At 56.1% G+C, this 27,907-nt stretch overlaps 2 protein-coding genes and 1 long non-coding RNA gene across 5 annotated transcripts; 2 read left to right on the top strand and 1 right to left on the bottom strand.

The window, feature by feature from the left end:
• Positions 1-53: 53 nt before the first annotated feature.
• Positions 54-10,334, top strand: MMP14 (matrix metallopeptidase 14). 2 transcript variants are annotated; one of them, XM_082386169.1, is made up of 10 exons: positions 54-467; positions 4,417-4,565; positions 4,821-4,943; positions 5,296-5,603; positions 6,151-6,316; positions 6,621-6,777; positions 6,942-7,080; positions 7,211-7,361; positions 7,841-7,956; positions 8,329-10,334. In XM_082386169.1, exons 1-10 carry the CDS (start codon positions 363-365, stop codon positions 8,661-8,663), a joined length of 1,749 nt encoding a protein of 582 aa, XP_082242295.1. In that variant the 5' UTR covers positions 54-362; the 3' UTR covers positions 8,664-10,334. The 2 variants fall into 2 exon arrangements, with proteins under 2 accessions (XP_082242295.1, XP_082242294.1); XM_082386168.1 differs by having other exon boundaries at positions 56-467; positions 6,151-6,312; positions 6,617-6,777.
• Positions 10,167-22,519, bottom strand: LOC309626030. 2 transcript variants are annotated; one of them, XR_014242892.1, is made up of 2 exons: positions 22,238-22,519; positions 10,167-12,819 (listed from the first exon to the last, which is right to left on the bottom strand). It is a non-coding gene; the product is annotated as an uncharacterized lncRNA (long non-coding RNA). The 2 variants fall into 2 exon arrangements; XR_014242893.1 differs by having other exon boundaries at positions 22,243-22,519.
• Positions 21,059-27,439, top strand: LRP10 (LDL receptor related protein 10). Its single transcript, XM_082386158.1, is given in 8 exon segments — positions 21,059-22,015; positions 22,017-22,137; positions 22,526-22,570; positions 23,071-23,206; positions 24,402-24,592; positions 24,711-25,728; positions 26,079-26,208; positions 26,320-27,439. Coding segments are annotated over 8 exon segments (2,256 nt in total). The 5' UTR covers positions 21,059-21,988; the 3' UTR covers positions 26,908-27,439.
• Positions 27,440-27,907: the final 468 nt, after the last annotated feature.

The raw sequence follows: 27,907 nt of genomic DNA, 5'->3' as shown, positions 1-27,907 counted from the left end.
TGCTCTTGGCTGTAATTGGATTCAGACTGAAACAACCACGTCCGCACCGGGAAAGGAGGGCATTGGGGCGGGGGCGGAGGGAGCCTGTGGGAGAAGGGAGGGACCAGAGGAGAGAGCGAGAGAGGGCTCGCCATCCAGTTCGCAGACTAAGCAGAAGAAAGATCAAAAAACGGGAAAGCGGGGACGAGCAAACAGGCGCTTTCAAGAACAATCCCCTCATCTCCAAGCGGACAGCGCTCTAGGAATCCAAATTCAGTGCCTACGGAAGACAAAAGGCGCCCCGAGGGAGTGGCGGTGCGACCCCAGGGCTTGGGCCCCGCCGCGGAGCCCGCACGGCCCGGCTGCCCGGACGGTCGCGGACCATGTCTCTCGCCCCACGACCCGCCCGCAGTCTGCTGCTCCCCCTGCTCGCGCTCGCCTCCGCGCTCGCCTCCCTCAGCTCTGCCCAAAGCAGCTTCAGCCCCGAAGTAAGTGAGCTCCTCCGGCCCTGCCCGGAGTCGCGCCCGCCGGGGAGGCGAGCCCGGGGGTCTCCGAGGGGACAGCCCCCATTCGGAGAGGAGGGCTCTCGGCGTCTCGGCTGCTCCGGCCTGCAGGGTCCCCCTTCCTTTCCTTTCCCTCCTCATCTCCAAACTTCAAAGTCGATCCAACTTTTGCCTCCTCCAACTACCACCCCCCACGCGCGCGCGCGCGCGCCGCCGACTTTCTTTCCCATTCCTTTCCTTGGAAGAACTTTCCAGCCGGGGCCCACTCCCCACCCCTCCCCAGTTCCCCTGGGCTCTGAGCTCAGCTCTGGAACCGGTCGGGAGCCTGATAAATATTTGGACTCCGCTCAGACCCCGCGCTGTCCTGGTTTCTTGTCATGTGCGAGAGTTTGTTGTTTCTTCGACTTTCCAGTTCGCAGGCGCTCTCCCGCCCGCGCTCGCCGGCGCTCTGCCGGCCGGGAGGGCTCCGGGGACGGCGCCCCTTGGCCCGGGCCCCCCACGCTGTGGCCGCCGCCTGGCTGGCGCTCCCGGCCCTCCTCGGACGCGTCGGCTGCCAGGTGCGGTCGGGGGTGGCCGGCCGAGCGGGCCCGGCCCCCACCCCACCCCCCGCCTCCCCGAGAGGACCCTCTGTGTCCCGGCTCGGAGCCCTGGCGTCGAGGGTCGCGGCGCTGGCGCCCTGGCCCGCGTTTCCGGACACACAAAGGTCTCCTTGTGAGCCGGGGCCTCGGCCGGGCTGCCGCCTCCGCTCCCTGCTCCCCCTTCGGCGCCTTTAGGCTCTTTTTGTTAATTGCTTTTCTGTGTTAATTGCAGGGAGACTGGGGGCTTCGCACGGGGAGCGGGGTGAGGGCCTGGCCCTGGGCTCCCGCGCAGGTCTTGACTGACTCGGTTGCCCCCCACCCATTCCCCGACGCTGGCCCACCGGGCCTGGGAGGAAGCCGCGTGGGAGTTGTCTGAGGAAGTTTTTCCTCTCTCTCTCTTTTATTTTGGGGTGAAGGTGGGAGACGGATTTGATCAGCTTCTTATTTTGGGCCATCCCAACCCACTCAGCTCGGCCAGGGCCTGGGTGCGGTCGGGAGGGGCCAGGAAGGGCCCCTGAGCAGGGGGAAGGGATCAGGACTTGGCTTCCTCCCTCCTGGTCCCGGCCCTGGTCCCACCCCGGGAGAAAACATCTCCAGAAAGAACACACTCTCTCTGTCCTGAGACTGACAGGAAAAGTGTGGCCCTAGGAATGGAGGTGACCACGAAGAGTGAAAATCTGCCCAGAGGCTAAGCCTGACAAGGTCCAGGAGGAGGAGGAGGCATCCTCTTTCCAGGCCTGGAGTCTTCATCAGAGGCCTGAAGGGGAGAGCGCCTAACAAAAGGAGCCCGGGCATCTGGGGGCTTCCCGCTGCCAACTTCGCCTGCCCTGCCTTCCTTCCCTCCCCTGCCCCACTAGGTCCCCTTGGGGAGGGGCGGCAGCCCTGGCTCTGTTTTAAGCGGGTCATGGGCAGTCCCAGTGCCAGAACCATCATTTGCTTCTGGGCCATGGAGGGGTGGGAGGCAGAGGGAGGGAGGAGCAGGCCCAGAGGCTGGGATCCAGGGCCTGCAGCAGAGCCAGAGACTCCCCCCAACCCCCTCCAGGACTCCTAGGCCGGTGAAGTGGGCCTACGAGTGGGAGGGGTTCCTTGTCCTTGACTTTCCCCTAGAGGAGTACCTTGCACCACTCAGTTTTCAGACAAAGCCAGCCGACTCAGTTCTCTGACCCTGCAGAGTTGCTCCCTCTCCAGGCAAATCTGGAAGGGAGAGCTGGGGTGGCCCAGGCCTCAAACAGCCGGCCTCCTCCCACCACCTCCAGGGTCCTGCACCAGCTCCGGGACAGCCCTCTCCTCTCCTTGGCCAGTCTGTCACTTGGCCCTTCTCCCACTCAGCCGCAGACACAAGAGTCCTCTCTTCTGTGGTTCCGACCTCATAGTCTCCTCTGTGGTTCTTGCTTTGCTCGGAGCCTAGGCCTGGGAGGAGGAGAGGAATGGGGGCACTTCCTTTCCAGGACTTGTGGCTCTCTTGACTCCAGAGAAGTCCCTTTCTTGACTAAGTCTCCACCTTTCTCTACTGCATATGGGGTGGAGGTTGTGGGCGTAAATATTTAGACCTATCCACCTTCTTGAAAGACTCATCAGGAAGAGGGATGTATCCCAGAGCTCCCAGACGTGGATTCTCCCCATCTCTCTGCCACCCTCCCTCCTGTCATCCTGCCCTAGGAGCTTTGCTCCCTGAGGGTTGAGGGGGCCTGACCTCAGTCTTCCAGCTCCAGCAGTGGGCTGCTCCCATCCTTTCCCAAAGCTGAAGCAGCTGCTCCCCCACGAGAGGTCATAAGCCCGGGATGTGACTACCCTACAGGTGAGGCCAGGGGCAAAGGGAGTTTCCTGCATACTTGGGCACAGGCCACAGCAGGCCTCCTGCAGGCACTAGCTGTGGCATCAGTTAGCACAGGTCAGGGCAAGTTTAGAGCTCCCGGGAGAGCAGCCCAAGACCGGAGCCTCCTGCCCTGCTCCGGTATAACAGAGGTTAAACTTTGCTCCCCGCCTTCTTCCCCTGAGGAGGGGCTCTCAGAGCGGGTGGTGCTAGGGTTGTTCTGGCTGGGCCTGTTGGCTGGGGAAAGGCTGTGTTGTTTACATCTCGGGCCCTAACTCCCATCATCAGCCGTAGGGGATCGCTTCCCAGAACCATGTTGCAATTCTTGCCCCTGCGGGCTCAGGTCCCCAGTCAGCTGCTCCTGAATCACCCCCAGCCCCAGTGCAAGAGCACTGCACCACCGTCAAGGCCTGGGCCTCGAGGTGAAGGGCCACATGGAGAGCCAACCTAATGACCTGGAGTAAGGGATGCAGCACCACTCTGCACTCCAAGCTCCCGCCCTAGGCAACCTGCAGCATCCTCTGGACTCCTTAAGAAGGCAAAGCTGGAGCAGGGACCAGAGCCATCCGGGTAGCATCCCCCCGTAGGAGGAGCTGAGCATGTTCATGTTCCATATAAAACTTGGCTCATTTTACTTTTCAGGCTTTAGGAAAAGACTCCATTTTTCTTACAATAAAGGCTGACTTTTTCCTCAACAGGGCTTTGCAATGTGGGTACCTTTCAATCAAACAAACACCAAAAACCTAACTTTAAGGCAATATGCCAGCCTTTATATTAGGGACAATTCACATCATACCTAAAATAAACTACAGTCACCAAAATACTAAGTAAAATACTAACCCTAATCCTAACCACCATCCCAATCTCCCACTCCCTCTACTGAGAACCTTAAATGGGTCTTTAGGTCCCAAGCCCTAGGTCAGATGCTGCTTGGATGGCGACAGTGGCAGGATCCCGACTCTGTGACTGGATCACGTCCGCACCACCTGCAAACGCCCCAGCTTCCCCTATCAGCAGCCAGCCGGAGCCCTAGCTCCTTTTCTGCTCTCCTTTCTGAAAAGATCTCAGCTGTGTATACCCCAGAGGCACAGCATGCCTGTCCCAGGAGAGCCCATGCCAGGCCCCAAAGTGGAGCCCTCTCAGCCTCTCCCCTCTCCATCCACCATGGGCACACCCCAGCCTCAGGTGGGACATGCTGTATTTACAAGAACACTTGACACAGAGGAGAAAAGCGCTAGAAGGAATCCCAGCTCTGAGAAGACATCCTAGAACTCAATTAAACCACCAGGGCTCCCATCAAAAGAGTTACAGCCAAAGCCCAGCACTGTGGCTCCCCACCCCTCCAAGAGGATCAGCCATACTAGGACCCGGGCCAGAGTTTGGGTCCAGCCTGGGAGTTCCTCCAGACCCACTGCCAGAGCCAGGCTGGGAGCTCACTGCCCTTTCCACACCAAGCCAAGGGTGCATTCCAGGTGCCGTGAGGAAACAGAGGCTCCCCTCGGGCCAGGTGGGGATGCTCCAAGCCACATCCCTTTCCCTACAGGCCTGGCTGCAGCAGTATGGCTACCTGCCCCCTGGGGACCTGCGTACCCACACACAGCGCTCGCCTCAGTCACTCTCAGCTGCCATCGCTGCCATGCAGAGGTTCTACGGTCTGCGAGTGACAGGCAAGGCTGATGCAGACACCATGAAGTAAGTGCTAGACCCTGGCAGGAATTCTGCCCAGCACCCACCGACACAACACTGAGTACCAGAGAGGCTGCCACCTGAATGCCTGATTCCACCCCCATACCTCATCCCCACAAGCTGATCCCGACCCTCTCCTGTTCATCCAGACCTCATGACCTTGTCTCTTCCCCACACTCACCCTGGGGCCGGACAGTCCCCCTCTCCTCTGAAGATCTTTCTCTTTCATACGCTCTCCTGACCACAATCCTCACACCCCAGGGCCATGAGGCGCCCCCGCTGTGGTGTTCCAGACAAGTTTGGGGCTGAGATCAAGGCCAATGTTCGAAGGAAGCGCTATGCCATCCAGGGCCTCAAATGGCAGCATAACGAGATCACTTTCTGGTGAGTCCAACAGGCAAATGGCCTTTCTCACATCAGGTCACCCTTCCCTATCAGTGGTGCTTAGAGACCCTGAGGCTCCCTTCGCTACTCACCCCTGTTCCTGAGAAGCATCCTTGGGGGTAGGGAGGAAAATGGCTCTCATCCTGGAGAGGGGTGCAGCCGGTGGAGGGTATATCCCAGGCCCAGAAAGCCCTCAGTTCTTGGGACAGAGGCATCGTGAGGCGGCAGGAAGAGCTGGGTCAGACAAAGGTGGCTGGACAGCTCAGTCAGACCTGGGAGAGTACAGGGAAGGAGTTCTGCCCCTCGTTGTCCTAACACACTCCCATCCTCTCCCCACGTGGCTGGACCTCAGCATCCAGAACTACACCCCCAAGGTGGGGGAGTATGCCACATTCGAGGCCATCCGCAAGGCATTCCGTGTGTGGGAGAGTGCCACGCCGCTGCGCTTCCGAGAGGTACCCTATGCCTACATCCGTGAGGGCCACGAGAAGCAGGCCGACATCATGATCTTCTTTGCTGAGGGTTTCCACGGTGACAGCACGCCTTTCGATGGCGAGGGCGGCTTCCTGGCCCATGCCTACTTCCCAGGCCCCAACATTGGAGGGGACACCCACTTTGACTCTGCCGAGCCCTGGACTGTCCGGAACGAGGATCTGAATGGTGAGCGAGGTAGCCTGGGGACTCTTATCCCTGGAAGAATCAAGAGTCATTTGTATGGGGGTTCTCCAGCTTCCTCCCCAAGCCTCAGACCCCCAAATCTCAGGGCTTTGGGGGACCACAAACATCTCCCGGTCTGACTTCCAGTGAAAGCAGGAATCCCGTTTTGAGCTATTTACATCTGGTCCCTTCTCTCGCCCAATATTGACTTCCCAGTCAAAGGCTTCAAAGCATCTGCATCACTCACTTTTCCAGGCAAATGTCATGTCTGGCTCCTGGGAGAAACTGAGGCCCAGATAGGACTTCAGCTTCCCAATCCTTGCTGGGATTTGGATCCAGCCCCAGAACAGTCTCTCGCCTCTACCCAGAAGAGTTGCTGGCCGGCTTTTGCCTCCTCTGCCAAATATGAGGCTGGAACTCAGGATCTGGTCACTTTGGGTGGAAAATATGGCAGGCGGGCTTCGTTGTGAACCTGAAGCTTCTGATGGGGAAGCAGGGAGTCTGAGGGAAGGGACCCAGGCTGCCATCATAATCATCCCCATCCCTCCAGGGAATGACATCTTTCTGGTGGCTGTGCACGAGCTGGGCCATGCCCTGGGCCTTGAGCATTCCAATGATCCCTCGGCCATCATGGCACCCTTTTACCAGTGGATGGACACAGAGAACTTTGTGCTGCCCGATGATGACCGCCGGGGCATCCAGCAACTTTATGGCAAGTAATCTATGCCCACATCTGCTCCTTCCTCTCTGCTCCTTATCCTCTCCTGTTCTCCCTGGCCTGTGCATTTTCCCCTCCCTCATGCCCTACAGTCTCCCCCCGGCCCCCCACCTGACCCTGCCTCCATCCGCTCCCACTTTTAAAAGACCCCACCTTTTCTGTCCTTCCCCAGCTGATTGCTTCAGCCTCCCGCAAAGGCCCAGCCACACCTCTCCAAAGGTGTTATCTGCCCATATGTCTGTCCTTTCCTCCTACTCTGCCACCAAGTCTGAAGTGCCCCTCGTGTTCTCTGCCCCAGGGAGCGAGTCAGGGTCCCCCACCAAGATGCCCCCTCAACCCAGGACCACCTCCAGGCCCTCTGTCCCTGATAAGCCCAAAAACCCCACCTATGGGCCCAACATCTGTGATGGGAACTTTGACACCGTGGCCATGCTCCGAGGGGAGATGTTTGTCTTCAAGGTGAGAGGAAGAAGTGGGCTGGTGTGGGGGACAAAAGGGCTCCATGACCGGGAGGCTGGGTGGAAACAGCAGCAGGAGGACTAAATACTGAAACTGAGGCAGTGCGGGAGCTTTGGGGACTGAGCTGGAGGACAAAGCTAAGGATGTAATGAACTGCCTCCCAGGAGCGCTGGTTCTGGCGGGTGAGGAAAAACCAGGTGATGGATGGATACCCCATGCCCATCGGCCAATTCTGGCGGGGCCTGCCCGCATCCATCAACACTGCCTATGAGAGGAAGGATGGCAAGTTTGTCTTCTTCAAAGGTAACCGGACATTCTGCCATAGTCTTTGGGTGTGGGGAGGGTCTCCCTGGAGGAGCAAATTCCACCTGACTCCTCCAAAGACCGCAGAGCCCAGGTGGAATCAGATCCTGCCCTTCCCTCTCCTCCCCAGGAGACAAGCACTGGGTGTTTGACGAAGCTTCCCTGGAGCCTGGCTACCCCAAGCACATTAAGGAGCTGGGTCGAGGGCTGCCTACCGACAAGATTGATGCTGCTCTCTTCTGGATGCCCAATGGAAAGACCTATTTCTTTCGGGGAAACAAGTAAGGCCTCAATCCCTGGGGCCCAGGCCTTCCTCCTCAGACACCACCACCAGGTTTCCTCAATTCTGGAGGAAGACCTACTTTCCCCCTGAAATGTTCCCCTGGAGAAGAAGCTGGCTGAGCCTGTGCTGTTGCCTAGCAACGGGCAGCCTCCATGGGGTGCTGAGTGAGTGGGGTTTGACCGGGTCACCATTTCAGACCTGCTCATTTGACGCCTCCTGCCCCAAGCCCTGTGCCGCCGCCCCAGCTGCCAGGCACTGTCATTAAGGGCCGCTGGTGGCTCCTTGCAGCCTGGGCCCTCCCTCCCACCCCCAGCTTCCACCGCTTTCAGCTGCAGGCCCTCATTACTCAAAACCCCTGTCCCCCCGCCCCCCGTCCACAGACACCCTTTGCTCACCGGCGAATTCAGTCCCGGGTCCCACTCCCCTCGGAGGACATGCCCAGTGTCCAACCACTTCCCTTCCCTGCCTCTCCCCCAGGTACTACCGTTTCAACGAGGAGCTCAGAGCAGTGGACAGCGAGTACCCCAAAAACATCAAGGTCTGGGAAGGAATCCCTGAGTCTCCCAGAGGGTCATTCATGGGCAGCGATGAAGGTGAGAGGGGCACAGGAGGCGTCTGTGAGGGGAGGACCGGAACAGGGAGTTGAGAGAGAGCAGGAGGAAAGACGGAGAGGATCGGGGTTGAAAATAATGATGAGGAGGACAGGGGAGCCCTTGCCCTGTGCCAGGCACTGAGTAAGTGCTTTCCACGCTTCAGACCCCTTAATCCCCACCACTGTCTCAACCTGGCGCTAGAGTTCCCTGGTTTCACAGCTGGGGAAACCGATGCTCAGGAAAGCGAAGCGATTCCCTCAGCTGGCGCGCACACTGACGGATTCTCTCCCACTCTCCTTCTCTCTTTGGCTCATCTCCGGACGCTGCCCGCACCTCTCATCTGCCGTGCCGCCTTCTTGCTGACCCTTGCAGTCTTCACTTACTTCTACAAGGGGAACAAATACTGGAAATTCAACAACCAGAAGCTGAAGGTCGAGCCGGGCTACCCCAAGTCAGCCCTGCGGGACTGGATGGGCTGCCCGTCGTCGGGGGGCCGGCCGGATGAGGGGACTGAGGAGGAGACGGAGGTGATCATCATCGAGGTGGACGAGGAAGGCAGCGGAGCGGTGAGCGCTGCCGCCGTGGTGCTGCCTGTGCTGCTGCTGCTGCTGGTGCTGGCGGTGGGCCTCGCCGTCTTCTTCTTCCGACGCCACGGGACCCCCAAGCGACTGCTCTATTGCCAGCGCTCCCTGCTGGACAAGGTCTGACCCCCACTGCCGCCCGCCCACTCCTCCCACGAGGACTTTGCCTCTGAAGGCCAGTGGCAGCAGGTGGTGGTGGGTGGGCTGCTCCCGCCGGTCCCGAGCCCCCTCCCCAGCCCCCCCACATCCCTTTTTCTCTGTCCCATGACTGGCCTCTCCCCCACTCCGCGCTGGCATTGCTTCTTCCCTAGATGGGTTCCCCCGGAGGCTGAGCAGGGGCCGGCCTCCCAGCCCCTGCCCCTCAGGGGCCCCCGTGGCTTGGTGTGTGTTCAGCCCTATCTGAATGTCCGGGCTCTGCACTTGAAGGCAGGACCCTCAGACCTCGCTGGTAAAGGTCAAATGGGGTCATCTGCTCCTTTTCCATTCCCTGACATACCTTTAACCTCTGAACTCTGACCTCAGGGGTCTCTGGGCACGCTAGCCCCGCGAGCCCCCAGGGGTACCCAATTGGCAGCCTCCCACACTCTTTCTGGCTGAAAGAAATCTAATCTTGTTGTGAGGGGGAGACCCTGAGAGAGTGAGGGGGTGAGGGCCGCTCAGCTTCCCTAAGACCTTGGGAGGAAAGCTCAGAGAGGGTCAGTCCTCTCCACCGAGATCCGCCTCTGCCCCACCGGCCCCCGAGAACTTCCACGGAAGGAGCCTGAGCCATTAAGGACTAACCTGGGGCTGCAGAAACCCTTGACAGCCCTACCCTCCCAAACGTTAGCCTCGGACGGGGATGTCAAGGTTGGAAGAGCTGAGACCAGGGGGTGCAGCTACCGGGGTGGGCCCCAGGAGTCCTGGGGGTGAGCCTGGGGGCCACAGAGAAAGAACCTCACTCAAATGCAGGCAGCTGGGGTAGGGACCCAGGGGCAGAGCAGTCAGAGAGGACAGGACAGGACCAAAAGGCAAACCAGGGAGGTGCAGCAGGAGTGGACGGCCGGGGGCCGGGCAGGCCAGGCCGGCAGGGACGCCACAGGGTGGGCTGTGGTACCCGGGGGAGGGCACATTTTATTGGAGCTCTCAGGAAGGGCCCAAGAAAGGCACACCTGCTCCCGTTTGGTGACCTGGCTTCAATCAGACTGCACGGAGGGGAAGGCAGGGAGCCAGAGAAAGGAGCAGAGAGGGCAGGCCTGGGGGACTGGCGACCCGGGACCTTGATGAGAGCAGCCACCTAGCTAGGGAGCCGAGGATCAGCCTGCCTCCGCCAGCCTCCAGGAATGGGCGGGCGCCTGGGCCTTTTGTCAGGTTAGCCCCTCGCTTCCCGACGCCCCCCCAAGCCCTTTCTACAGGTGTCCTGCCCTCCCCTCCCCACCCGGCCCACCCATTTGAGGTCTCCTTGGGCCGCCGAAGGTGGTCCTGGTACCCGGAGACCTGGGAGAGTGAGAGACCACGTGGGGGCAGTGAGCGGAGAGGGATGTCAGGGGTGGGAGGAGTGTGGTGAACGGTGCTGGCAGTTCGGCTAAAGTTGTCTTGTTTGGGTTTTTTGTTTTGTTTAATGTATATTTTTATTATAATTATTATATATGAATTCCCTTCAAATCGTTCCTTTTTGTTAACAAGGGGCATGGGGAGGGGTGGGGGTGGGGCAGAGGCGTCCGACCCCAGGACCTGCAGGGCGGGGCTGGGTCAGTGCCCTCTAAGGACATTTTCGACCTTGTTCAACCTTTCCACAAAGAATAAACAGTGTTTCACGTTCTTGGTGTGGCTGCAGTTTGTGTGCCTGGGACGTGGCTGTGAGGGGCATAGGAAGCAGGAGGGCCGTGCGGTGTTTTCCGTGAGGTGGGGTTTGGGTATTTTTCATAACGGAATATGTTTATTCTCGGTGGACGAAAGGGATCCGGGGCCCAGAGATGGGGAGGAGGGCATACTCCACGGGGGCGGTGTTGTCCGCAGAGCCCAGCCAGCTCCCCTCTCCCAACCTGGCCTAAGAGGCTACCTTTGAGGCCCAGGACTGCAAAAGCAAGAGGAAGTGGCCAAGCTGAAGCCACTCGGAAAATCTTCCTAAATTGCGTTACCCTGTCGTGTGATCCAGCCGCAGACCCTCTGTTTGCTCAGGCCTCGCGCGGCTGCTGGGGGATTCCCCCATCACAGTCAGCCTCAGGCTTGCGGGGGCGGGGGGGGGGGGGAAGCGGGGGACAGGCCCTTCTCCCCAGCCCTCAGGATCTCAGCCTCTCCCAGGCCTGGGGCTCCCCTGCAGGGGCAGAAGGAACAGAGGGGAAAGAAAGAGGTTGCCCCGTGGCCAGTTAGGAGCAGCCTATCTCTGGCAAAACAGGGGTCTCACCCCAATTGCCCAGGAGAGGCAGGATGGTCGGGTTGGAAGGGCAGAATGACAGGGCTTTGTTTCCTCTTTCCTTAGAAACTGCTGCCCCAGACAGGGTTCCCAGGCTGTCGACCCACCCTTCCTCCAAACCAGCCTGGAGGGAGCAATCGCTCAGTTGCTGAGTCAGCTCAGCTGAAGGGAGCAGCCCTCTTTCTCCCCTCCTTCCCTTCCTGCCTCAGCCCAGCCCTCGCTCCCTCCCGGGCTCCAGCCCAGGCCCCCTCCACAGCCTGCCTCCAAGAGCCCTGGCCCCGCCTAGGCCAGGCGTTTGATGCAGCTGCTAGTCAGGGCTGGCTGGTGTGATTGCTTTGGCAGAAGGGGTACCCCCCTTCCTGCCAGCCAGGAACCCTGACCTTATGCCTGGCCTCCTGCGCCTCTCCTGCCCAACAGCTGTTTGGCAGGGCCTGTGTGTCTCAGTGGAGTTGGACACCACCTCCCCGCCACCCTCACCGGAGGGGATGGGGACCCTGAGAAGTCAGGGGCGTCTGGGGGTGGTAGGGCCCGAGTGTGTGGCAAGGAGCTCAGAGATGAGCTCATGGCCCTTTTGTGTTTTTGTGGCCCACATCTGGAGGCAATTACAGATGTTATCCAGTGGGAGTTCTGCAAAACACAGCTGGAGCCAGTGGAGGAGCATGGGGAGGGGGGACTGCCAGAGGGAAGAGGAGGGGGAGCCTAGGGCTCTGGCGTCTGGAGTGTGGTTTCCCCATCACGAGGAAATTGTTTGGCCCTGATTCTGGAATCACAAGATTCTCTCTGAAGCCAAGGGGGAGAGATGGGAATGGAGGACCAGAGACAAAGGGGGAAGAGGTGGAAGAGGCCTCACAAGCTGGGAGAATTGCAGGGTGAAGGCTGCAAGGTCCCGTGCTTCTGACGTGCCTTGGGTCTGAGGGATCCAGCCCAGTGAGGCTGCTCCGGGGACCCCACCGGGCCCCAGCTGAGTGAACCACCAGGTCAGGCTGGGTGAGGGGAGAGCAGAAGGCCCCGGGAGACCTGCAAATATTGCTTTCACTGGCCCTACCCTGCTTTGTCCATTGGGCCTGACCCAGTTTCTATGGTTCCAAGTTCCTTTATTCGAAAGCAGCAAATGTGAGTTAGAGTAGCCAGGAGGGAGCCAAGGGGAATCTGCAAGGAGGTTTGGGCAGAACCCAGGGAAGCGGGCTCTCAGGAGATAGGACTGTACTCTGCCCATCACTGCACCCCACACGTTTGGGGGGAGCCATGGACGCCCTTGACATCGACTCTCTTCTCGGGGCTCCTGCCACCAGCTGGGCCCATGCCTGCAAGGCTGCCAGCCAGGTGCTGGGTCCACGGGATAGGAAGGGAGGGGAAGATCTAAGAGGAGCTGGACTCTCTACAGGAGAGGGGACTGAGCGGAGTGACCCCCACGTACAATCTGGCCAGCTCTGCTGGTCCTTCCCTGTCCTTCTCCCAGGCCCCATCTCCCCACAGTCTGACAGCCTTCCCAGTCCTTTGTTTACCCTCTGTATTCCCACTTCCCTTTCCAGCTAATGGGAGGTGGTGGGAAACCACAAACATTGCCCCATTTTACAGATGCAGAAACTGAGGCCCAGATAAGACTTGCTCAAGCTCACAGCTCGGTAGTCCAAAATTAAAACCCAGGTCTGTCTGACTTTTTTTCCTGTACAGGCAGATTCTGACCATGTCTCTCGGGTGTCTCTTCCATTGTGGACTCCATGTAGCTGGGTGTCTGCATGGCAGTGTGTGTTCTGTGGAATCTGTCAGCATGTGTGTGCTTGCCTGCTGTGCTGTGTCGCAGGAGCAGGAGCACAGGGGAGAAGGGCTCTTCCTCAGGAGTCCACTTCGCCAGGAGTCACCTTCCTTTTGGGGGCAGGAACAGGTATTCTGAGGGGATGGAGGAGGCATAGGACTCAGAAGCCAGAGGAAGTGAATGGGACAAAGGCAGCAGCTGGGGGAGGGATGGGGGTGGTGAACGTCTGAGGCAGGGGCCTGGTGGGAGGGGGAGGCTTTCAGGGCAGTTGCCTTTCCTTAAGGCCCCGGGGAACGCCAGGTGAGGTTGCTCTGTTGTTCTGCAGTCCCTGTACCCCCATCCAACCCACCGCCCAAATCTGAATTCACCTCCTTTAGGAGAGCAACTCCCATCAGTCACCTAGCCTGTGGGTCTCTGCCTTCCTCACTCAGACAGTCTTGGGAGACTGGGGAGACCCAGAGGCAGCCTTCTTCGAGGGGGCTGGGCAGCCAAGGCCTGGAAAGGAGGCAGGCCTGACTGGCCAGAAGCCACCTTCCAAATGAGCTCACACACATACTTTCCACCCTGGCCCTGGGCCGCGGCTGGGTGCCTTCCAGGCCAGCCTTCCCCAGCCAGGCCCAGCCCCCTCTGTCCTCCCCTGTCCCTCCGCAGGCCTGGACCCCGGGGTTCCACGACAGGATCAGTTGGGCACCCCAGGCAAGGGCTGTCACCACACCCCAAGGGAGCTGCTTTCCCTGCCTCCAGGCTGAGACCAGGTCTCCGCAGGGTCCCTTATTCCTACAATGGGCCTTCGTGGCTTAGAGGAGGAGGAGAAGACCAGTTTCCTGCACCCAAAGACCCACACCTGGATAGGGAGGGGCAGTAGAGGGGAAAGCAGAGGTGTCCACATTGTAGTGACTTGGAGGAAGCACTTCCTCAGAGAGCCTGAAGTAGCTCATTGACTCAGGGACTGGGCCAGGTCTGGGAGCTGCCTCACCATGGGTCACATCCTGCCCACTCACTTGATTTCCCGCTAGGGGCACTTCCCCGATTTGGGGCAGGATGGGGTCTGGGTGGGGCAAGGCCAGGCTGACCACAAAGCGGGGGAAAGACGGGTGCCTCCGAAGGGCCCAGCGGATTCACACACACGTGACTGGCTCCAGCTCATTTTGATCCAGCCTGTGGTCAAAGACTTCACCCTTTGCCCAGCTTCCAGAGACATGTAGCACCAGGCCAGAGAGCAAGATCAATTCCCCAAAACGCTCTCCTTGGCCACTCTGTGCCTGGCTCTGTGCTAGCAGCGAGGCTGCCCTGACCCAACATCCTGGATCCAATGATATCTTCCTGAGGTTCCATGAGTTTGTATATTCAGACACAGCAGACAATTGCTCCCACTTTGGATTCCAAAAATATGGGCACTGCAGGTAGATCACACAGGCAGCTGTTGCCCTCCAAGGCACGGGTGGTATAGTTCTGTCGAAGAATGACTATGATTCATAATACCACTGACCACATCACAGCCACCAGCCGAACGTTCTGTCCTCACTTCCTTACAAAAGAGTAGGATGGCTGGCGCTAGGCACACAGGAGCCCCTTAATAAATGTTTACTGACTTGAATTGCCAGTGAGAGCTGTGATATACACATGTTAACAGCTGTAGTTGTGAATACAGAAGTATTCTATACACGTGTAATAAGTATGTGTATACATAGTAAATTTATAGGTTAAAAAAATCACTGAGCTATATACACTTAAGTTTAGTACATTTTTTGAATTTTACTTTATATTTCACCTCAATCTTTAAAAGGTTCAAAGAAGAAAGAAAATATGTCGAGGGAAGAGGTTCACAACTCCAGAACAATGGCTTTGTCCCTACAGACCTCCTCCTTATGTGCCAGCCCTATCCCAGAGCCTGCCCTTAATCAGGGAATGGTTGGTATTGGGTTGTGTTCGCCTACCTCTTCTGGAAATACCAATCCTCCAGGCTGCACTCCCAGGACAGCGTGCACCTGGACCCTGGAGCACCCAGCAGGAAGGTCTCTCTCCCTTCACTCCTCTAAGCTCCATGCCAGGTGTCCCCAGAGTCTCTCCTCCACTCTACTGGTCTGTGCTCCAGAGGTCCCCCCCACCCCACCCCATGCCTGCACAAAACTGCACATAAGTTCTGGGTGGAGGAAAGCTGGAGAAGGGGCCCAGAGCAACGCCCACCCCATCCTCTCTGTCTGAGCGCAGCCCCTTCTGCAGCAGAGACCGCTGGGGAGGGTTTGCAGGGTGGTAGCGCCCCCTCGTGCTCGGTGTTGGCACTGCAAGCCAAGCCCGGAGAACCGAGAGGTAGGGGCAAAGCCAGCAACGCTCAGGGCCAAGCACACCACCGGCCTGTCCCTTCCCCCTTTCCACTTTCCACGCTTCCACCCAGGACACCTGTACTTAAAGGGGTGGGACTATGGGCGCGACAGGATGACAAGCCTTAGTCTTCCAGCTGCAGAGAGGGAAAAGTCAGTTTCCGTCGTCTGTGCCTGTGCTGGGGGTTGGTGAACAGTCCTCGAATAACTCCAGGAAGGAAGTGGGAGTGGAAGGGGTGCAGGACAGAGGGTTTGCGGGAGGAAGTAAAGGGGGAACTGGAGTCCTGTCCTCTGAGTTGCCACACTGCCCTCCGGTGGACGCCTCAGACACTGATCTCTCCGGGATGCCTGTCCCCTGGGCTTGTCCAGGTGGGTCTGCACTCCTGGACCTCAGAATGCTAGAACAGAGCTCCCTCTGGCCAAGGCAAGCGGGCCTCTGCGACTCCTGTATCTAAGAATGGGACATTTCTGTGCCACTTCTCTGAGGCCTTTGTAGGTCATGCCCAAGCCTCCTGGGGGGACTCTCACTTGCACCCATCCTCCTAAAGTCATCTGCACCCTGGGGCCGGGAGCCTCCTTTAATCCCAGTCTTACATTTATAAAATTCTTAAATTTTGTAGTTCATAAAAATGCCTGTAGGTGTTTTGTGAATATCACTATATTATTGCCTATTTATGCTAAAAGTTTTCATTTGTTAAATATAAACACTTAAAATACACCAAGTTGGGGGACTTCCCTCGTGGCGCAGTGGTTAAGAATCCGCCTGCCAATGCAGGGGACACAGGTTCGAGCCCTGGTCCAGGAAGATCCTACATGCCGCGGAACAACTAAGCCCGTGCACCATAACTACTGAGCTTGTTCTCTGAGAGAGCCTGTGCTCCGCAACAAAAGAAGCCACCGCAATGAGAAGCCCACGCACCGCAACAAGAAAAGTAGCCCCCGCTCTCCACAACTAGAGAAAGCCCAGTGCGCAGCAACAAAGACCCAACGCAGCCAAAATAAAAAGATAAACAAATAAGTTAATTAATTAATTTTTTAAAAATACACCAAATTGGGACTTCCCTGGTGGTCCAGTGGGTAAGACTCTGCACTCCCAATGCAGGGGGCCCAGGTTGGATCCCTGGTCGGGGAATCCCGCGTGCATGCCGCAGTACCGCAACCATGAGCCTGCGTACCACAGCTAAGACCTGGTGCAGCCAAAATAAACAAATAAATATTTTTTTAAATAAATAAATAAATAATAAATAAATAAAATACACCAAATATTTTCAAAACAGTCTTAGTATTTAATTTTTTAATACGCGAGAGGCCCCCAAAATGGACATGATTGAGGTGGCTCTCAAACCTCCAAGGGGTGTCCCTGACCCGGCATCTCATTCTTTCCAAAGCACAAGGAAACTTACTCCCGTCAACATATGGTAGAGTCTTCAATCCCCATTCCCTTCAAACACAGAGGTTTCCCCATCTTGAAAAGCTCTCCTGGATTCTGCTGCAATCTTGAATGATTTTTCTCATTTTCCCCTTTTCTCTCAAGCCAAGGTTTTCCAAAAGCTGTATTCCTTCCGCAGTCATTTCTTTTTAACCCAACCTCTGTGTCTGCATCCCAACCAGGCATTTACTGAAACTTCTCCCTAAAAGGCCCTCGTGACCCCTTTCTTCCCACCCCAGGCCTCCTCTCTGCTTTCACTTTCTTTGGCCTTGTATTAGCATCTAACACAACTTGCTTTGAGAAGCTCCTTTGCCCTTGTCTTCCCAGAAGTTCTGCCATCCGACAATCCACAAGTCAAAGTTTTCAAGGAGCCCTGAAAGCCCAGGACTGGTATCCCTCTGCATCAACCCTACCTATGCCTTCAGCTCCTGTACCCTGAGCAGAGACTATCTTTATTTGTTCTGTTAATTCCAGTTTCTGCCCTTCAGACTGTACAGAATAAACAAATTCTTGTTCCACGCTACAGCTCTTCAAATATTTGGATCTAGTTTTCATATATACAAACGCTCACTACAGTTAAGCTTTTTTTAGGTGAAAAGCCTTTCTTGTTCCATAAACAGCTTTCATACGGAGCAGCTTAGAGACCCCTCACTATTCCCATCACCCTCCTCTGGATTAAATCATTTTGTCAGTCTTTTAAAATGTAGCTTCCCAGAGAAGCAGTACCACACAGTGGTTAGGACAAGGACTCTGGAGTTACACAATCTGGGTTTGGATCCAGCCTTTATGACTTATTGGTAGGGTGACCTTCAGCAAGCTGTGTATCCTCCCAGAGCTTCAATTTCCTCGTCTTTAAAATGGGTTAGGGCTTCCCTGGTGGCGCAGTGGTTGAGAGTCTGCCTGCCAATGCAGGGGACACGGGTTCGAGCCCTGGTCTGGGAAAATCCCACATGCCGCGGAGCAACTAGGCCCGTGAGCCACAACTACTGAGCCTGCGCGTCTGGAGCCTGTGCTCCACAACAAGAGAGGCCACGACAGTGAGAGGCCTGCGCACCGCGATGAAGAGCGGCCCCCGCTCGCCGCAACTAGAGAAAGCCCTCGCACGAAACGAAGACCCAACACAGCCAAAAATAAATAAGTAAATAAATCAATCCTTCCCTCTACTTAAAAAAAAAAAAATGCATATTAAATTTTTTTTTTTTTAATGGGCTAATAATTCAAAGGGTAGTTGAGTGGATTAAAAGACATAATCCACGTGATGCCTATGATTGGCAGTCACTGATTCATTCATTCATTCATTCAACAAATATTTATTTATTGTCTACTTTATGCCAGACATTGCTTTTGGCACTGGTGATTCACCAGTGAAAGAAAAGATCCTTGCCCCTATGGAACTTATATTCCTGTGAGTGGTGCAGGGAATAAACATGATAAATGAGTAAAATATAGAGTGTTAGATAGTGGTAAGAATTTTCCAAATTTTTAAGTTGTGCATCCTTTTTGATGAACAATTCCACCTTTGAATCATTTTTATCTTTTACTACAAGCATCCGAGAGAAACCAGGCTGCTTCTTCAACACTTTGCTTAGAAATTTCCTCAGCCAAATATCCAATTTCATTCCTCACAAGTTCTACCTTCCACGGAACACTAGGACATGAACACAATTCAACCAAGTTCTTTGCCCCTTTATAACAAAGATCGCCTTTCCTCCAGTTTCCAGCAATATCTTCCTCATCTCCGTCTAAGACCTCATCAGAATAACCTTTACCATCCATATTTCCACCAACATCCTGTTCACTTAGGTATTCTCTGAGAGATTGAGTCTCTCTCTGTAGCTATCTTCTTCTGAGCCCTCATAAGAACCACCCTTAACAGTCCATTCACAGCAATGGAGGCTTTCTCTAGCATGCACCTCCAGTCTTCCAGCCTCTGCCCATTACCCGGTTCTAAAGCTGCTTTCACATTCTTATGTACTTGTTACAACAGCACCCCAACTTCTCAGTACCAAGTTTCCATCTTAGTCCATTCAGACCACTATAACAAAATACAACCAATTGGGTAGCTTATAAACAAGGGAAATTTATTGCTCACAGTTCTGGAGGATGGGAAGCCCAAGATCAAGGTGCCAGCATAGTCACTCTCTGGTGAGGGCCCTCTTCCTGGTTCACAGCCAGTGTTTTCTATGTCCTCACATGGTGGAAAGGGCTAGGGATCTCTCTAGAGCCTTTTTTACTAGTCCCATTCTGAGGGCTCCACCTCATGACCGAAGCATCTCCCAAAGGCCCACTTCCTAGTACTATCATCTTTGGAGGTTAGGAAATCAAGAGATGAATTGGGGGTGGGGGGAGGGACACAAACATTCAGACCAGAGCACCTTGGCTGCTGCACATGCTAGTAGTTTGATCTTGAGCAAGTTATCTAACTTATCTGTGACTCAGTTTCCTCAATTATAAAATGAGGACAAAAATAACACCTACTTCCTGGAGGTGTGGTGAGGATTAAATGAGATGATATACGCGCAGTGCTGAGAAGAGTGCCAAACATATGGTGAGTACTCTATGAAAGTTAGATATTGGCATTTTGAAAACCAAATATCTGCCCATTTTCCAGTACTTCCACTATTTTTCACAATTTCTCAGAGTTCCAAGAACATCTCCACAGACCCATTTCTAAATGTACTTGGTCTACAGTGTGATTTATATGGGCTTGGACACTTAAAATCACTAAACGAATTAAAGCTTAAACTAATTATAGGTTCTCTTTCATTTCTTCCTATTTTCTTTTGGCTCAAATTCACTCTTTTTTTTGCCTGCATTGGGTCTTTATTGCTGTGCACGGGCTTTCTCTAGTTGCGGCGAGCGGGAGCTATTCTTCGTTGCGGTGCACGGGCTTCTCATTGTGGTGGCTTCTCTTGTTGCAGAGCACAGACTCTAGGCTCGTGGGCTTCAGTAGTTGTGGCACGTGGGCTCAGTAGTTGTGGCTCGAGGGTTCTAGAGCGCAGGCTCAGTAGTTGTGGCACATGGGCTTAGTTGCTCCGCGGCATGTGGGATCTTCCCGGACCAGGGCTCGAACCCGTGTCCCCTGCATTGGGAGACGGATTCTTAACCACTGCGCCACCAGGGAAGCCCCCAGCCTAGATCTTGATTTTTTTTTTTTTTCAAATCTTAGTTTATTCAGCATTCCAGACCATGGGCTCTCTTCCTCCTCCTCCTGCCCCTTACAACTCTTCCCATCTCACCACCACTTTTCCTGTTTTATTTCTAAATTCATTTCTAAACTCCCCACAAGCCACTCCCAAGTACTCCCCATGGCTGTCTGACTTTTTAAATTTATATATCTGACCTCTCTTCCCAACTATTCTGTAAGCTCCTTGAAGTTAAAGTGAAATCTTACAAGTTCCAGGCATCTGCTAAGTACCCAGCATAGAGAACACAGCCTGCACTCAACTAAAACTTCCGTGATCGCTTTCAGGACTTAAGTATTTTTAATTTCCCCAACCTCTTTGCCCTGCTTCCCTTTACTCAACATCCTCCTCCCACATTTAGGGTTCTATTTCACCCCTCATTAATCCCAAGGGCTATAGTAGGGAACATAGAGAGACCAAGGAACCAAGTTCCCTTGGCATGGGACCAAGATCCAAGTGGCAGAAGGACTTCTTATGGCCAAGTCTATGGCTTCAGGCCCTGCTGAGGTCTCAGTTTTGAACACATCAAAACTGATGTCTGGTGGCGCAGTGGTTGAGAATCTGCCTGCCAATGCAGGGGACACGGGTTCGAGCCCTGGTCTGGGAAAATCCCACATGCCGCGGAGTAACTAGGCCCGTGAGCCACAATTACTGAGCCTGCGTGTCTGGAGCCTGTGCTCCGCAACAAGAGAGGCCACGATAGTGAGAGGCCCGCGCACCGCGATGAAGAGTAGCCCCCACTTGCCACAACTAGAGAAAGCCCTCGCAAAGAAACGAAGACCCACCCAACACAGCCATAAATAAATGCTTTAAAAAAAAAAATTAAAAACTGATGTCAACAACAAATGTCATGAACAGAAAACTGTTTGTACCATTTGTAGAGAGGAGAGAGTAGTAAGATTCTGAATGTACACTCTGTCCAAAGCCAGATAGCCTAGGTTCAAACCCTTGTTTCAGCATTTACTAGATCCATGATCTTGGGCAATACTAAACCTCTCTGTACCAGAGTTTCCTTACCTGTAACGTGGGAGTAACAATAATAACTACCTCACAAGATTGTGGAGAGGATTAAAAGAGCAAATACTTGAAAAGTGCTTAGATCTGTGCCTGAAATGTGAAAAAAAGCTCAAAAACTATTTTTTTTTCAAAAACTATTTGCTATTGTTATTGTTTACTATTATTACCTATAAGCGCCACAAGAAATCTGCAACCCCAAGCCCACACAAATTAGAAATATCTCTTGTGACTAATAATAATAATTGCTAGCAGGTATGAAACACTCCCTAGATACCCAACTTGTAGTATCTCCCTAAATGTTGACAATAACCTTAAGAGGGAATTGTACATTATTAACCCCATTTTACAATTGAGAAGCACAGAGAGGTTAAACAATTTTCTCAACGTCACATAGCCAGCAAGAAGCGAAGGCACATTTATTCCTTTATTGAATTACTGTGTCTCAGCAGGAGAGAAGCCTTGTGGGTATAAAGGTAAACAGTCTAGGCCCCAGCCTACGGGAAGTTTCAGTTTCCACAGCAGGGGAGGGGCAGGGGCGGGAAAGAGTAAACAAATAGTTACAACACCGTGTGGTAATTGCTATAATAGAGGCTCACCAAAAAAAGTGCTACCGCATCCCAGACACTGGGACAAGAAAAGTACTGAGAGCTTAAGGATCCAAAGGAAAGACATGATAGTTACGGAATAAGCAGTTGCCCTTTGACAGACGTGTCCTGTAACTAACGTTACACGGAAAGGACTAAACAAAGCAGAGTTAAAAGTGGAAGCTGAGCGCCTTTAAAGCCCAAGTGACAAGACACTGCACGACCGGAAAGGGGTTAAGACGGGCGGGTGGGCGGAGAGCGCGTTGATTGGCAGGGGTGGGGCCAGGCTCGTCACCCGCCCCCTCCTCCGCCCGGGCTCCTCCAACCCCTGGGCTGGCGGGGGTACAGTCTGGGCGAGGGACTGGGCGCTGTGCCGAGCCGCCTGTCTCCCTCCTCCGCTCCCCTGCCGCGTTCCGCGGGCTGGACGCGCTGGAGAAGTTGAGCAGCGCCCTGGCCGGCCCTGGGGGCTGACAGTCGGTAAAGTTTGGCCCGAAGAGGAAGTGGCCTCAAGCCCCAGCAGGTGGCGGCCAGGCCTGGACCGGGGCGCTCGCGGCCTGCGGGCCGGCTCTAGGCGAGGGCGCGCCCCAGCACCGGTCTTCCAGCCGATTTCCGGGGCTTCGGGGGCCGGCCTCGAGAGAGAGCGCGGCGGCGGCCGGGGAAAACAACTCCGAAGTTGGCGAGAGGCACCGCCCCTGCGCTCGGGCCGCCTCCGCCCCCCACCCACCCCCAGCCCTGGCCTCCAGAGCACCGGTCGAGGAGCCCGGGCCATGGAGGCCCCTCGGGGAGGCGGCACTGGGAGGCCAGGACGCCCGGAGCGGCGCCGCCTCCCCACTGGGTAGACCACCGAAGCTCCGGGACTCTTCCTGCACCTCCGGACGGCTCACGATGCTGCCGGCCATCCTTCTCCTCCTCCTGGGTAAGAAACCGAAAACGAGACTACTCGCCCGGCAACCCGCTCCCAGGGCTGTCACCGGGCCCAGGGGCTCTAGCTCCCTTCCTCCTACGTGGCCCCTCACCTTACCCTGCCAGCCCGTGCCCGGCAGTGCCTGCCCCAATCCGCGGGAACTCTCTAGCCGCTCTCCTCAGCCCGCAGCCTCCCTCTGGCTTCCGTAGATCACCGTACGCACCCCATAGGCCGTGCTGCCGGACTTTCCTTCGAGGTCACACACCGCTGCCTTCCTCTGCTCCACCACCCTTTCCTGTAAACTACCCGGAAGCCGCAGATGGCTCCCTTTCCTACTTGAGTCGCTCAGGTGAAGAAAACTCCGAAGCGTGACTCTTGCCCTTTCTCGCTCTTCCTCTAGGAGGCGCTGTGGCCCACCCAGACAGGATCATTTTCCCAAATCCTGGTGAGTAGAGGATGCCCCTGGGGTCCCATGGGCTTGGTAATGAGGGAGGACCCAAGAGAAAGACTCTCTCTTCCTTGAATTCCTCTAGTACCTACCATAGTTTTAGAGTGGAGGTCATCCACCCTTTATTTTACAGATGGGGAAACTGAGACGCAGCATAAGCCCTCAGCTGGTAGTTATGTATTTTTTCCCCAAATATCCATCCTTGAACTGCCTAGCCAAAATGTAGTCTCCGCGAGGATAGAAACAGTATTTCCGGCTCCTCCTGGCCCAGTGGCTGGCACAAAGCAGACCTCATATTGTTTGTGGTGTTGATACTTAAAGTGGAACTATGAGGAGTGTGGAGAGACAGGGGCCCGCTGAAGGCTATGCCTCTAGAGTGTGTGTCGCTGGGGCAGGGGAGTTTCTGTGCTCCTTCTTGAAAAACCCAGGCCCTTGGAGGAGGCGTGGCATGGTAAGAGGCTCTCAACCGATGTCCCTACCTTCCTCTCTCTCTCCAGCCTGTGAGGACCCCCCGGCAGTGCTCTTGGAAGTGCAGGGCACCTTACAGAGGCCCGTGGGCCGGGACAGCCGCAGCTCCCCTGCCAACTGTACCTGGCTCATCCTGGGCAGCAAGGAGCAGACGGTAACGCTCAGGTGAGAAGCAGAGCAAGACCTTATTCCTTTCCCCCACCCCTCCTCCTCTACCATGGAAAAGACTTCAGGGATCATTTCTCCGTGGAACTTCCATCCCTGTCAACAGGGGGAAGAGTAGAATTAGATTTGGCCTAGTCTGCCCTAAAAGCCTGGCTTGTTCCATGGTGAATTGGAACTGCCTGGAGTGGACATCTAGCTTGGGTCTTGTCATCTCTGAAGGACAACAGTCACTCTAGAAACAGTCTTTGCGCTCCGATATGACTGCTTTGAGGAGTCTTCAATCCACTGCACATCCTTGCCTGGGATTCAAAGCTGTTCCTTCATCAGCTTAGAACCTTCCTCAGCCTCCCCAGATCTTTCTTTCTTTTTTTTTTTTTAATATTTATTTATTTTATTTTGGCTGCACTGGGTCTTAGTTGCGGCACGTGGGATCTTCGTTGGGGCATGAGAGATCTTTAGTTGCGGCACACAGGCTCTTAGTTGCGGCACGTGGGCTTCTTCGTTGCGGCATGCAGGATCTACTTCCCCGACCAGGGATTGAACCCACGCTCCCTGCATTGGGAGCACAGAGTCTTACTCACTGGACCACCAGTGAAGTCCCTCCCCAGATCTTTTAAACAGTCCAGGTCTCCCTGGGCTCCTCCAACCGTGGGCCGTGGGGTTGGGGCCCATGTTGAGTACCTGGCTATTTGTTTCCCACAGCTCACTTCCCATGAATTTACCCAGAAATGGGTAGGTGAAGGGAGAGGGCAATCTGGGGAGAGGTTGTTGGGGCAGAGGGATCAGAATGGCATGGTGATCTCAGGTCTCACCACTGGGCACTGGGAGGGGATGATGAGTTCTGGTTAATTAAGCTGTATGGTAATTGCCGGTTACTGCTAGCACCAAACTCGGGTGACAGTGCTGAAACAACAGGAAAGCAACGAATCAGTTCTAACTCAGTCCAGAACACAAGGCAGTTTTTCCAAAAGGCTCTAGGATGTACTCATGGTCTCATGGTGCCATAGGCCTCTGTTAGGGCTGTTGCCTTGATTACAAAGGAATTTGGCTAACTGCATTTTCATTTGGCTATTTGGATTGTGGATAAGCAGGTGTTCGTGCTTCTTGGAGTAGAACGGGCCTGACAGCACTGGGGGAGGAAGAAGCCAGCAGTGGTCAAGAATATCTTACGTCCTGCTCTCCTTCACCCCTGTAGGTTCCAAAAACTGCGTCTGGCCTGTGGCTCAGAGCGCTTAATCCTGCGCTCCCCCATCCAGCCACAGATCTCCCTGTGCGAGGCACCTGCCAGCCCTCTGCAGCTGCCTGGAGGCAACGTCACCATCACCTACAGCTATGCTGGGGCCAGAGCACCCATGGGCCAGGGCTTCCTGCTCTCCTACAGCCAAGGTGGGCTGGACAGGGCTGTCTGTAGTGCTACTAGAACAGGCAGTGGAAGCCTGAGGGAGGAGGGGAGGATCCTGCCAGCTCCAGTGCTTCACAGCCCCTCTCCATGGTGCCTCTGCAGATTGGCTGATGTGCCTGCAGGAAGAATTCCAGTGCCTGAACCACCGCTGTGTGCCCTTGGTCCAGCGCTGTGACGGGGTCGATGCCTGTGGCGATGGCTCTGACGAGGCAGGTTGCAGTTCAGACCCCTTCCCCAACCTGACCCCGGCCCCTGTCCCCACCCCACCCTGCAATCACACCTTGGAAGACTTCTATGGGGTCTTCTCCTCCCTCGGATACTCACACCTGGCCTCAGTCTCCCACCCCCAGTCCTGCCTCTGGCTGTTGGACCCCCATGATGGCCGGCGCCTGGCAGTGCGCTTCACGGCCCTGGACCTGGGCTATGGAGATGCAGTGCACGTGTATGATGGCGCCGGGCCCCCCGAGACCCTCCGGCTGCTGCGCAGCCTCACCCACTTCAGCAATGGCAAGGCTGTCACCGTGGAGACACTGTCCGGCCAGGCCACCGTGGACTACCACACAGTCGCTTGGAGCAGTGGTTGGGGCTTCAATGCCACCTACCACGTGCGGGGCTACTGCTTGCCTTGGGACCGACCCTGTGGCTTAGGCTCTGGCTTGGGGGCTAGCGAGGGCCTAGGCGAGCGCTGCTACAGCGAGGCGCAGCGCTGCGACGGCTCATGGGACTGCGCCGACGGCACGGACGAGGAGAACTGCCCCAGCTGTCCACCTGGACACTACCCCTGTGGGGCCGCTGGCACGCCCGGTGCCACAGCCTGCTACCTGCCTGCTGACCGCTGCAACTACCAGACCTTCTGTGCTGATGGAGCAGACGAGAGACGCTGTCGGCACTGCCAGCCTGGCAACTTCCGGTGCCGGGACGAGAAGTGCGTGTACGAGACGTGGGTGTGCGACGGGCAGCCAGACTGCGCTGACGGCAGCGACGAGTGGGACTGCTCCTATGCCCTGCCCCGCAAGGTCATTACCGCCGCGGTCATTGGCAGCCTCGTGTGCGGCTTGCTGCTGGTCATTGCCCTGGGCTGCACCTGCAAGCTCTATGCCATTCGTACCCAGGAGTACAGGTCAGTGGGAATGCAGCTGGCGGTAGAGGCGTGGGGACTGAGGGCGGGACAGGGCCTGTGCAGCCACAGAAGACCAGAGGGTGCCCACATTGGGGACAGGTTCTGGTGACCAGGTTCTGGGTTGGCTCCTAGGGTTGTCTAGCTTGGCAGACGTGCTCCTCTGAAGGGGGGACAGGTCTAAATCCTGAAAGCCATCTCAAGGAAGGAGGGGGATTGTCAGATGACTTTGGAAAGCCGTGGCCTAGCTCCGGGTGCCCCGGCCTGGGTGCGGAGGAAAGAGGCCTGTCCAGGCTGGGGCAGGCGGCTCTGGTGAGCAGCACCCGTGACCGAGCCGTCCTCGTCCCTTCCAGCATCTTTGCCCCCCTCTCCCGGACAGAGGCCGAGATTGTGCAACAGCAGGCGCCTCCCTCCTACGGGCAGCTCATTGCCCAGGGCGCCATCCCACCTGTAGAGGACTTCCCTACAGAGAACCCGAATGACGTAAGTCACCCTCCCCAGCCGGACCACCTCCCACTCCCAGCCCTTCCTTCTTTCAGGCTTCTGGCTGTCCCCACCCCCTCTGACTCTGGTGTTTTCATCCTCTCCTTGCAGAACTCCGTGCTGGGCAACCTGCGTTCTCTGCTACAGATCTTGCGCCAGGACATGACTCCAGGGGGCGCCTCAGGCACCCGCCGCCGCCAGCGGGGCCGCTCTATGCGCCGCCTGGTGCGCCGTCTCCGCCGCTGGGGCCTGCTTCCGCGAACCAGTCCCCCAGCCCGGACCTCTGAGACCAGATCCCAGGTCACACCTTCTGCTGCTCCCCCTGAGACCTTAGATGGCAGCACAGGTCCAGCCCGTGAGGGCGGGGCGGTGGGTGGGCAGGATGGGGAACAGGCACCCCCGCTGCCTGTAAAGGCTCCACTGCCACCTGCCAGCACGTCTCCAGCCTTCCCCACTGTCCCTGAGGCCCCAGGGCCACTGCCTGCGGCGCCCCTGGAGCCATCACTGCTGTCTGGAGTGGTACAGGCCCTGCGAGGCCGCCTCCTGCCCAGCCTGCGGCCGCCAGGACCAACCCGGGCCCCACCTGGACCCCACACAACAGTCCTGTCCCCAGAGGACGAGGACGATGTGCTGCTGGTGCCACTGGCTGAGCCCGGGGTCTGGGTGGTCGAAGCAGAAGATGAGCCACTGCTGGCCTGAGGTGACCTGGCTCCCCTGGGTGCTCTATTCACAGTGACAGTGACCCTTTAGAGGGCAGCTCAGCTTCCCATCCACCACTTCCCTCCCTGTCCCTCAGTGTGAGGGCACTTGATGGGACGCCCATGGATCCCATGCAGCTGCTATAAAGTTAGGTGTCCCTCAGGCAGGGAGAGGGCTCACACAGAGCCCCCCTCTCTGCGCATGGCCAGAGACCACAGTCCTCCACCACCCTCTCCCCACACCACCACCATTTGGGTAGCTGTTTTTAAAAAGTAAAGTTCTTAAAGGGTCATAGGCCTGGACACTCCATCCTTGCCAAACCCACCCAAAAGTGGCCTTAAGCACCAGAATGCCAATTGGCTGGAGACTTCCAGCCCCCAAGGGGAGGATTTGGGCAGGCCCTGGGGTTTTGCCAATGGTGATCCCTCCTACAAGGCCTGGCTCATAAGAAGAGCACAGCAAATGCTTTTGTTCCATAGCCAGGCCATTGTCCAGGAAGCCAAGGTTGAAAATAAAGGAATCAGAAATTTAAGATTTTTGTAAATGAGCTGTGAGCACGAGCCCCCGCCTCTCTGCCCATCTCAGCTTATGCTCCCCTCACCTTACTCCTCCCTATGAAGGCCTTTGCTCTGCCCTCCACCTCCTGGCCTTTTCCTATTTATCTTCCAACCACCCATCCTTGGTTTTTATACCACTCAGAGGGTAAGAAAATTCTAGGAACCCTAAGACTAACCCTCTCCACCTGCACTCACTGCCTGGGGCCCAGCTCTACAGTGACTGACACCAGCAGTGAGCACCAAGCCTCCTTACCGCCAGGCCGGAAGTGGTGAGGCCGCTGGGCCCTGCAGCTGAGAAACTTCCCATTTATGGAGTACTCGCAGAGCATTAGTCACAGAAGCAGACTGTCCCTGGTGAAACACTCCTGCCCTCCATCCTCCACCCTACCAGGCATTTTCAGTCTGTCCTAGGCAAGACAGATGAACTCTCAGCCAGGATGCCT

Source organism: Balaenoptera borealis (genome assembly GCF_965194805.1).
Source record: "Balaenoptera borealis genome assembly, chromosome: 3".
Taxonomy (NCBI): Eukaryota; Metazoa; Chordata; class Mammalia; order Artiodactyla; family Balaenopteridae; genus Balaenoptera; species Balaenoptera borealis.
The sequence above is the reverse complement of the archived record's forward strand: the minus strand, read 5'-3'. Positions and strand labels throughout refer to the sequence as shown.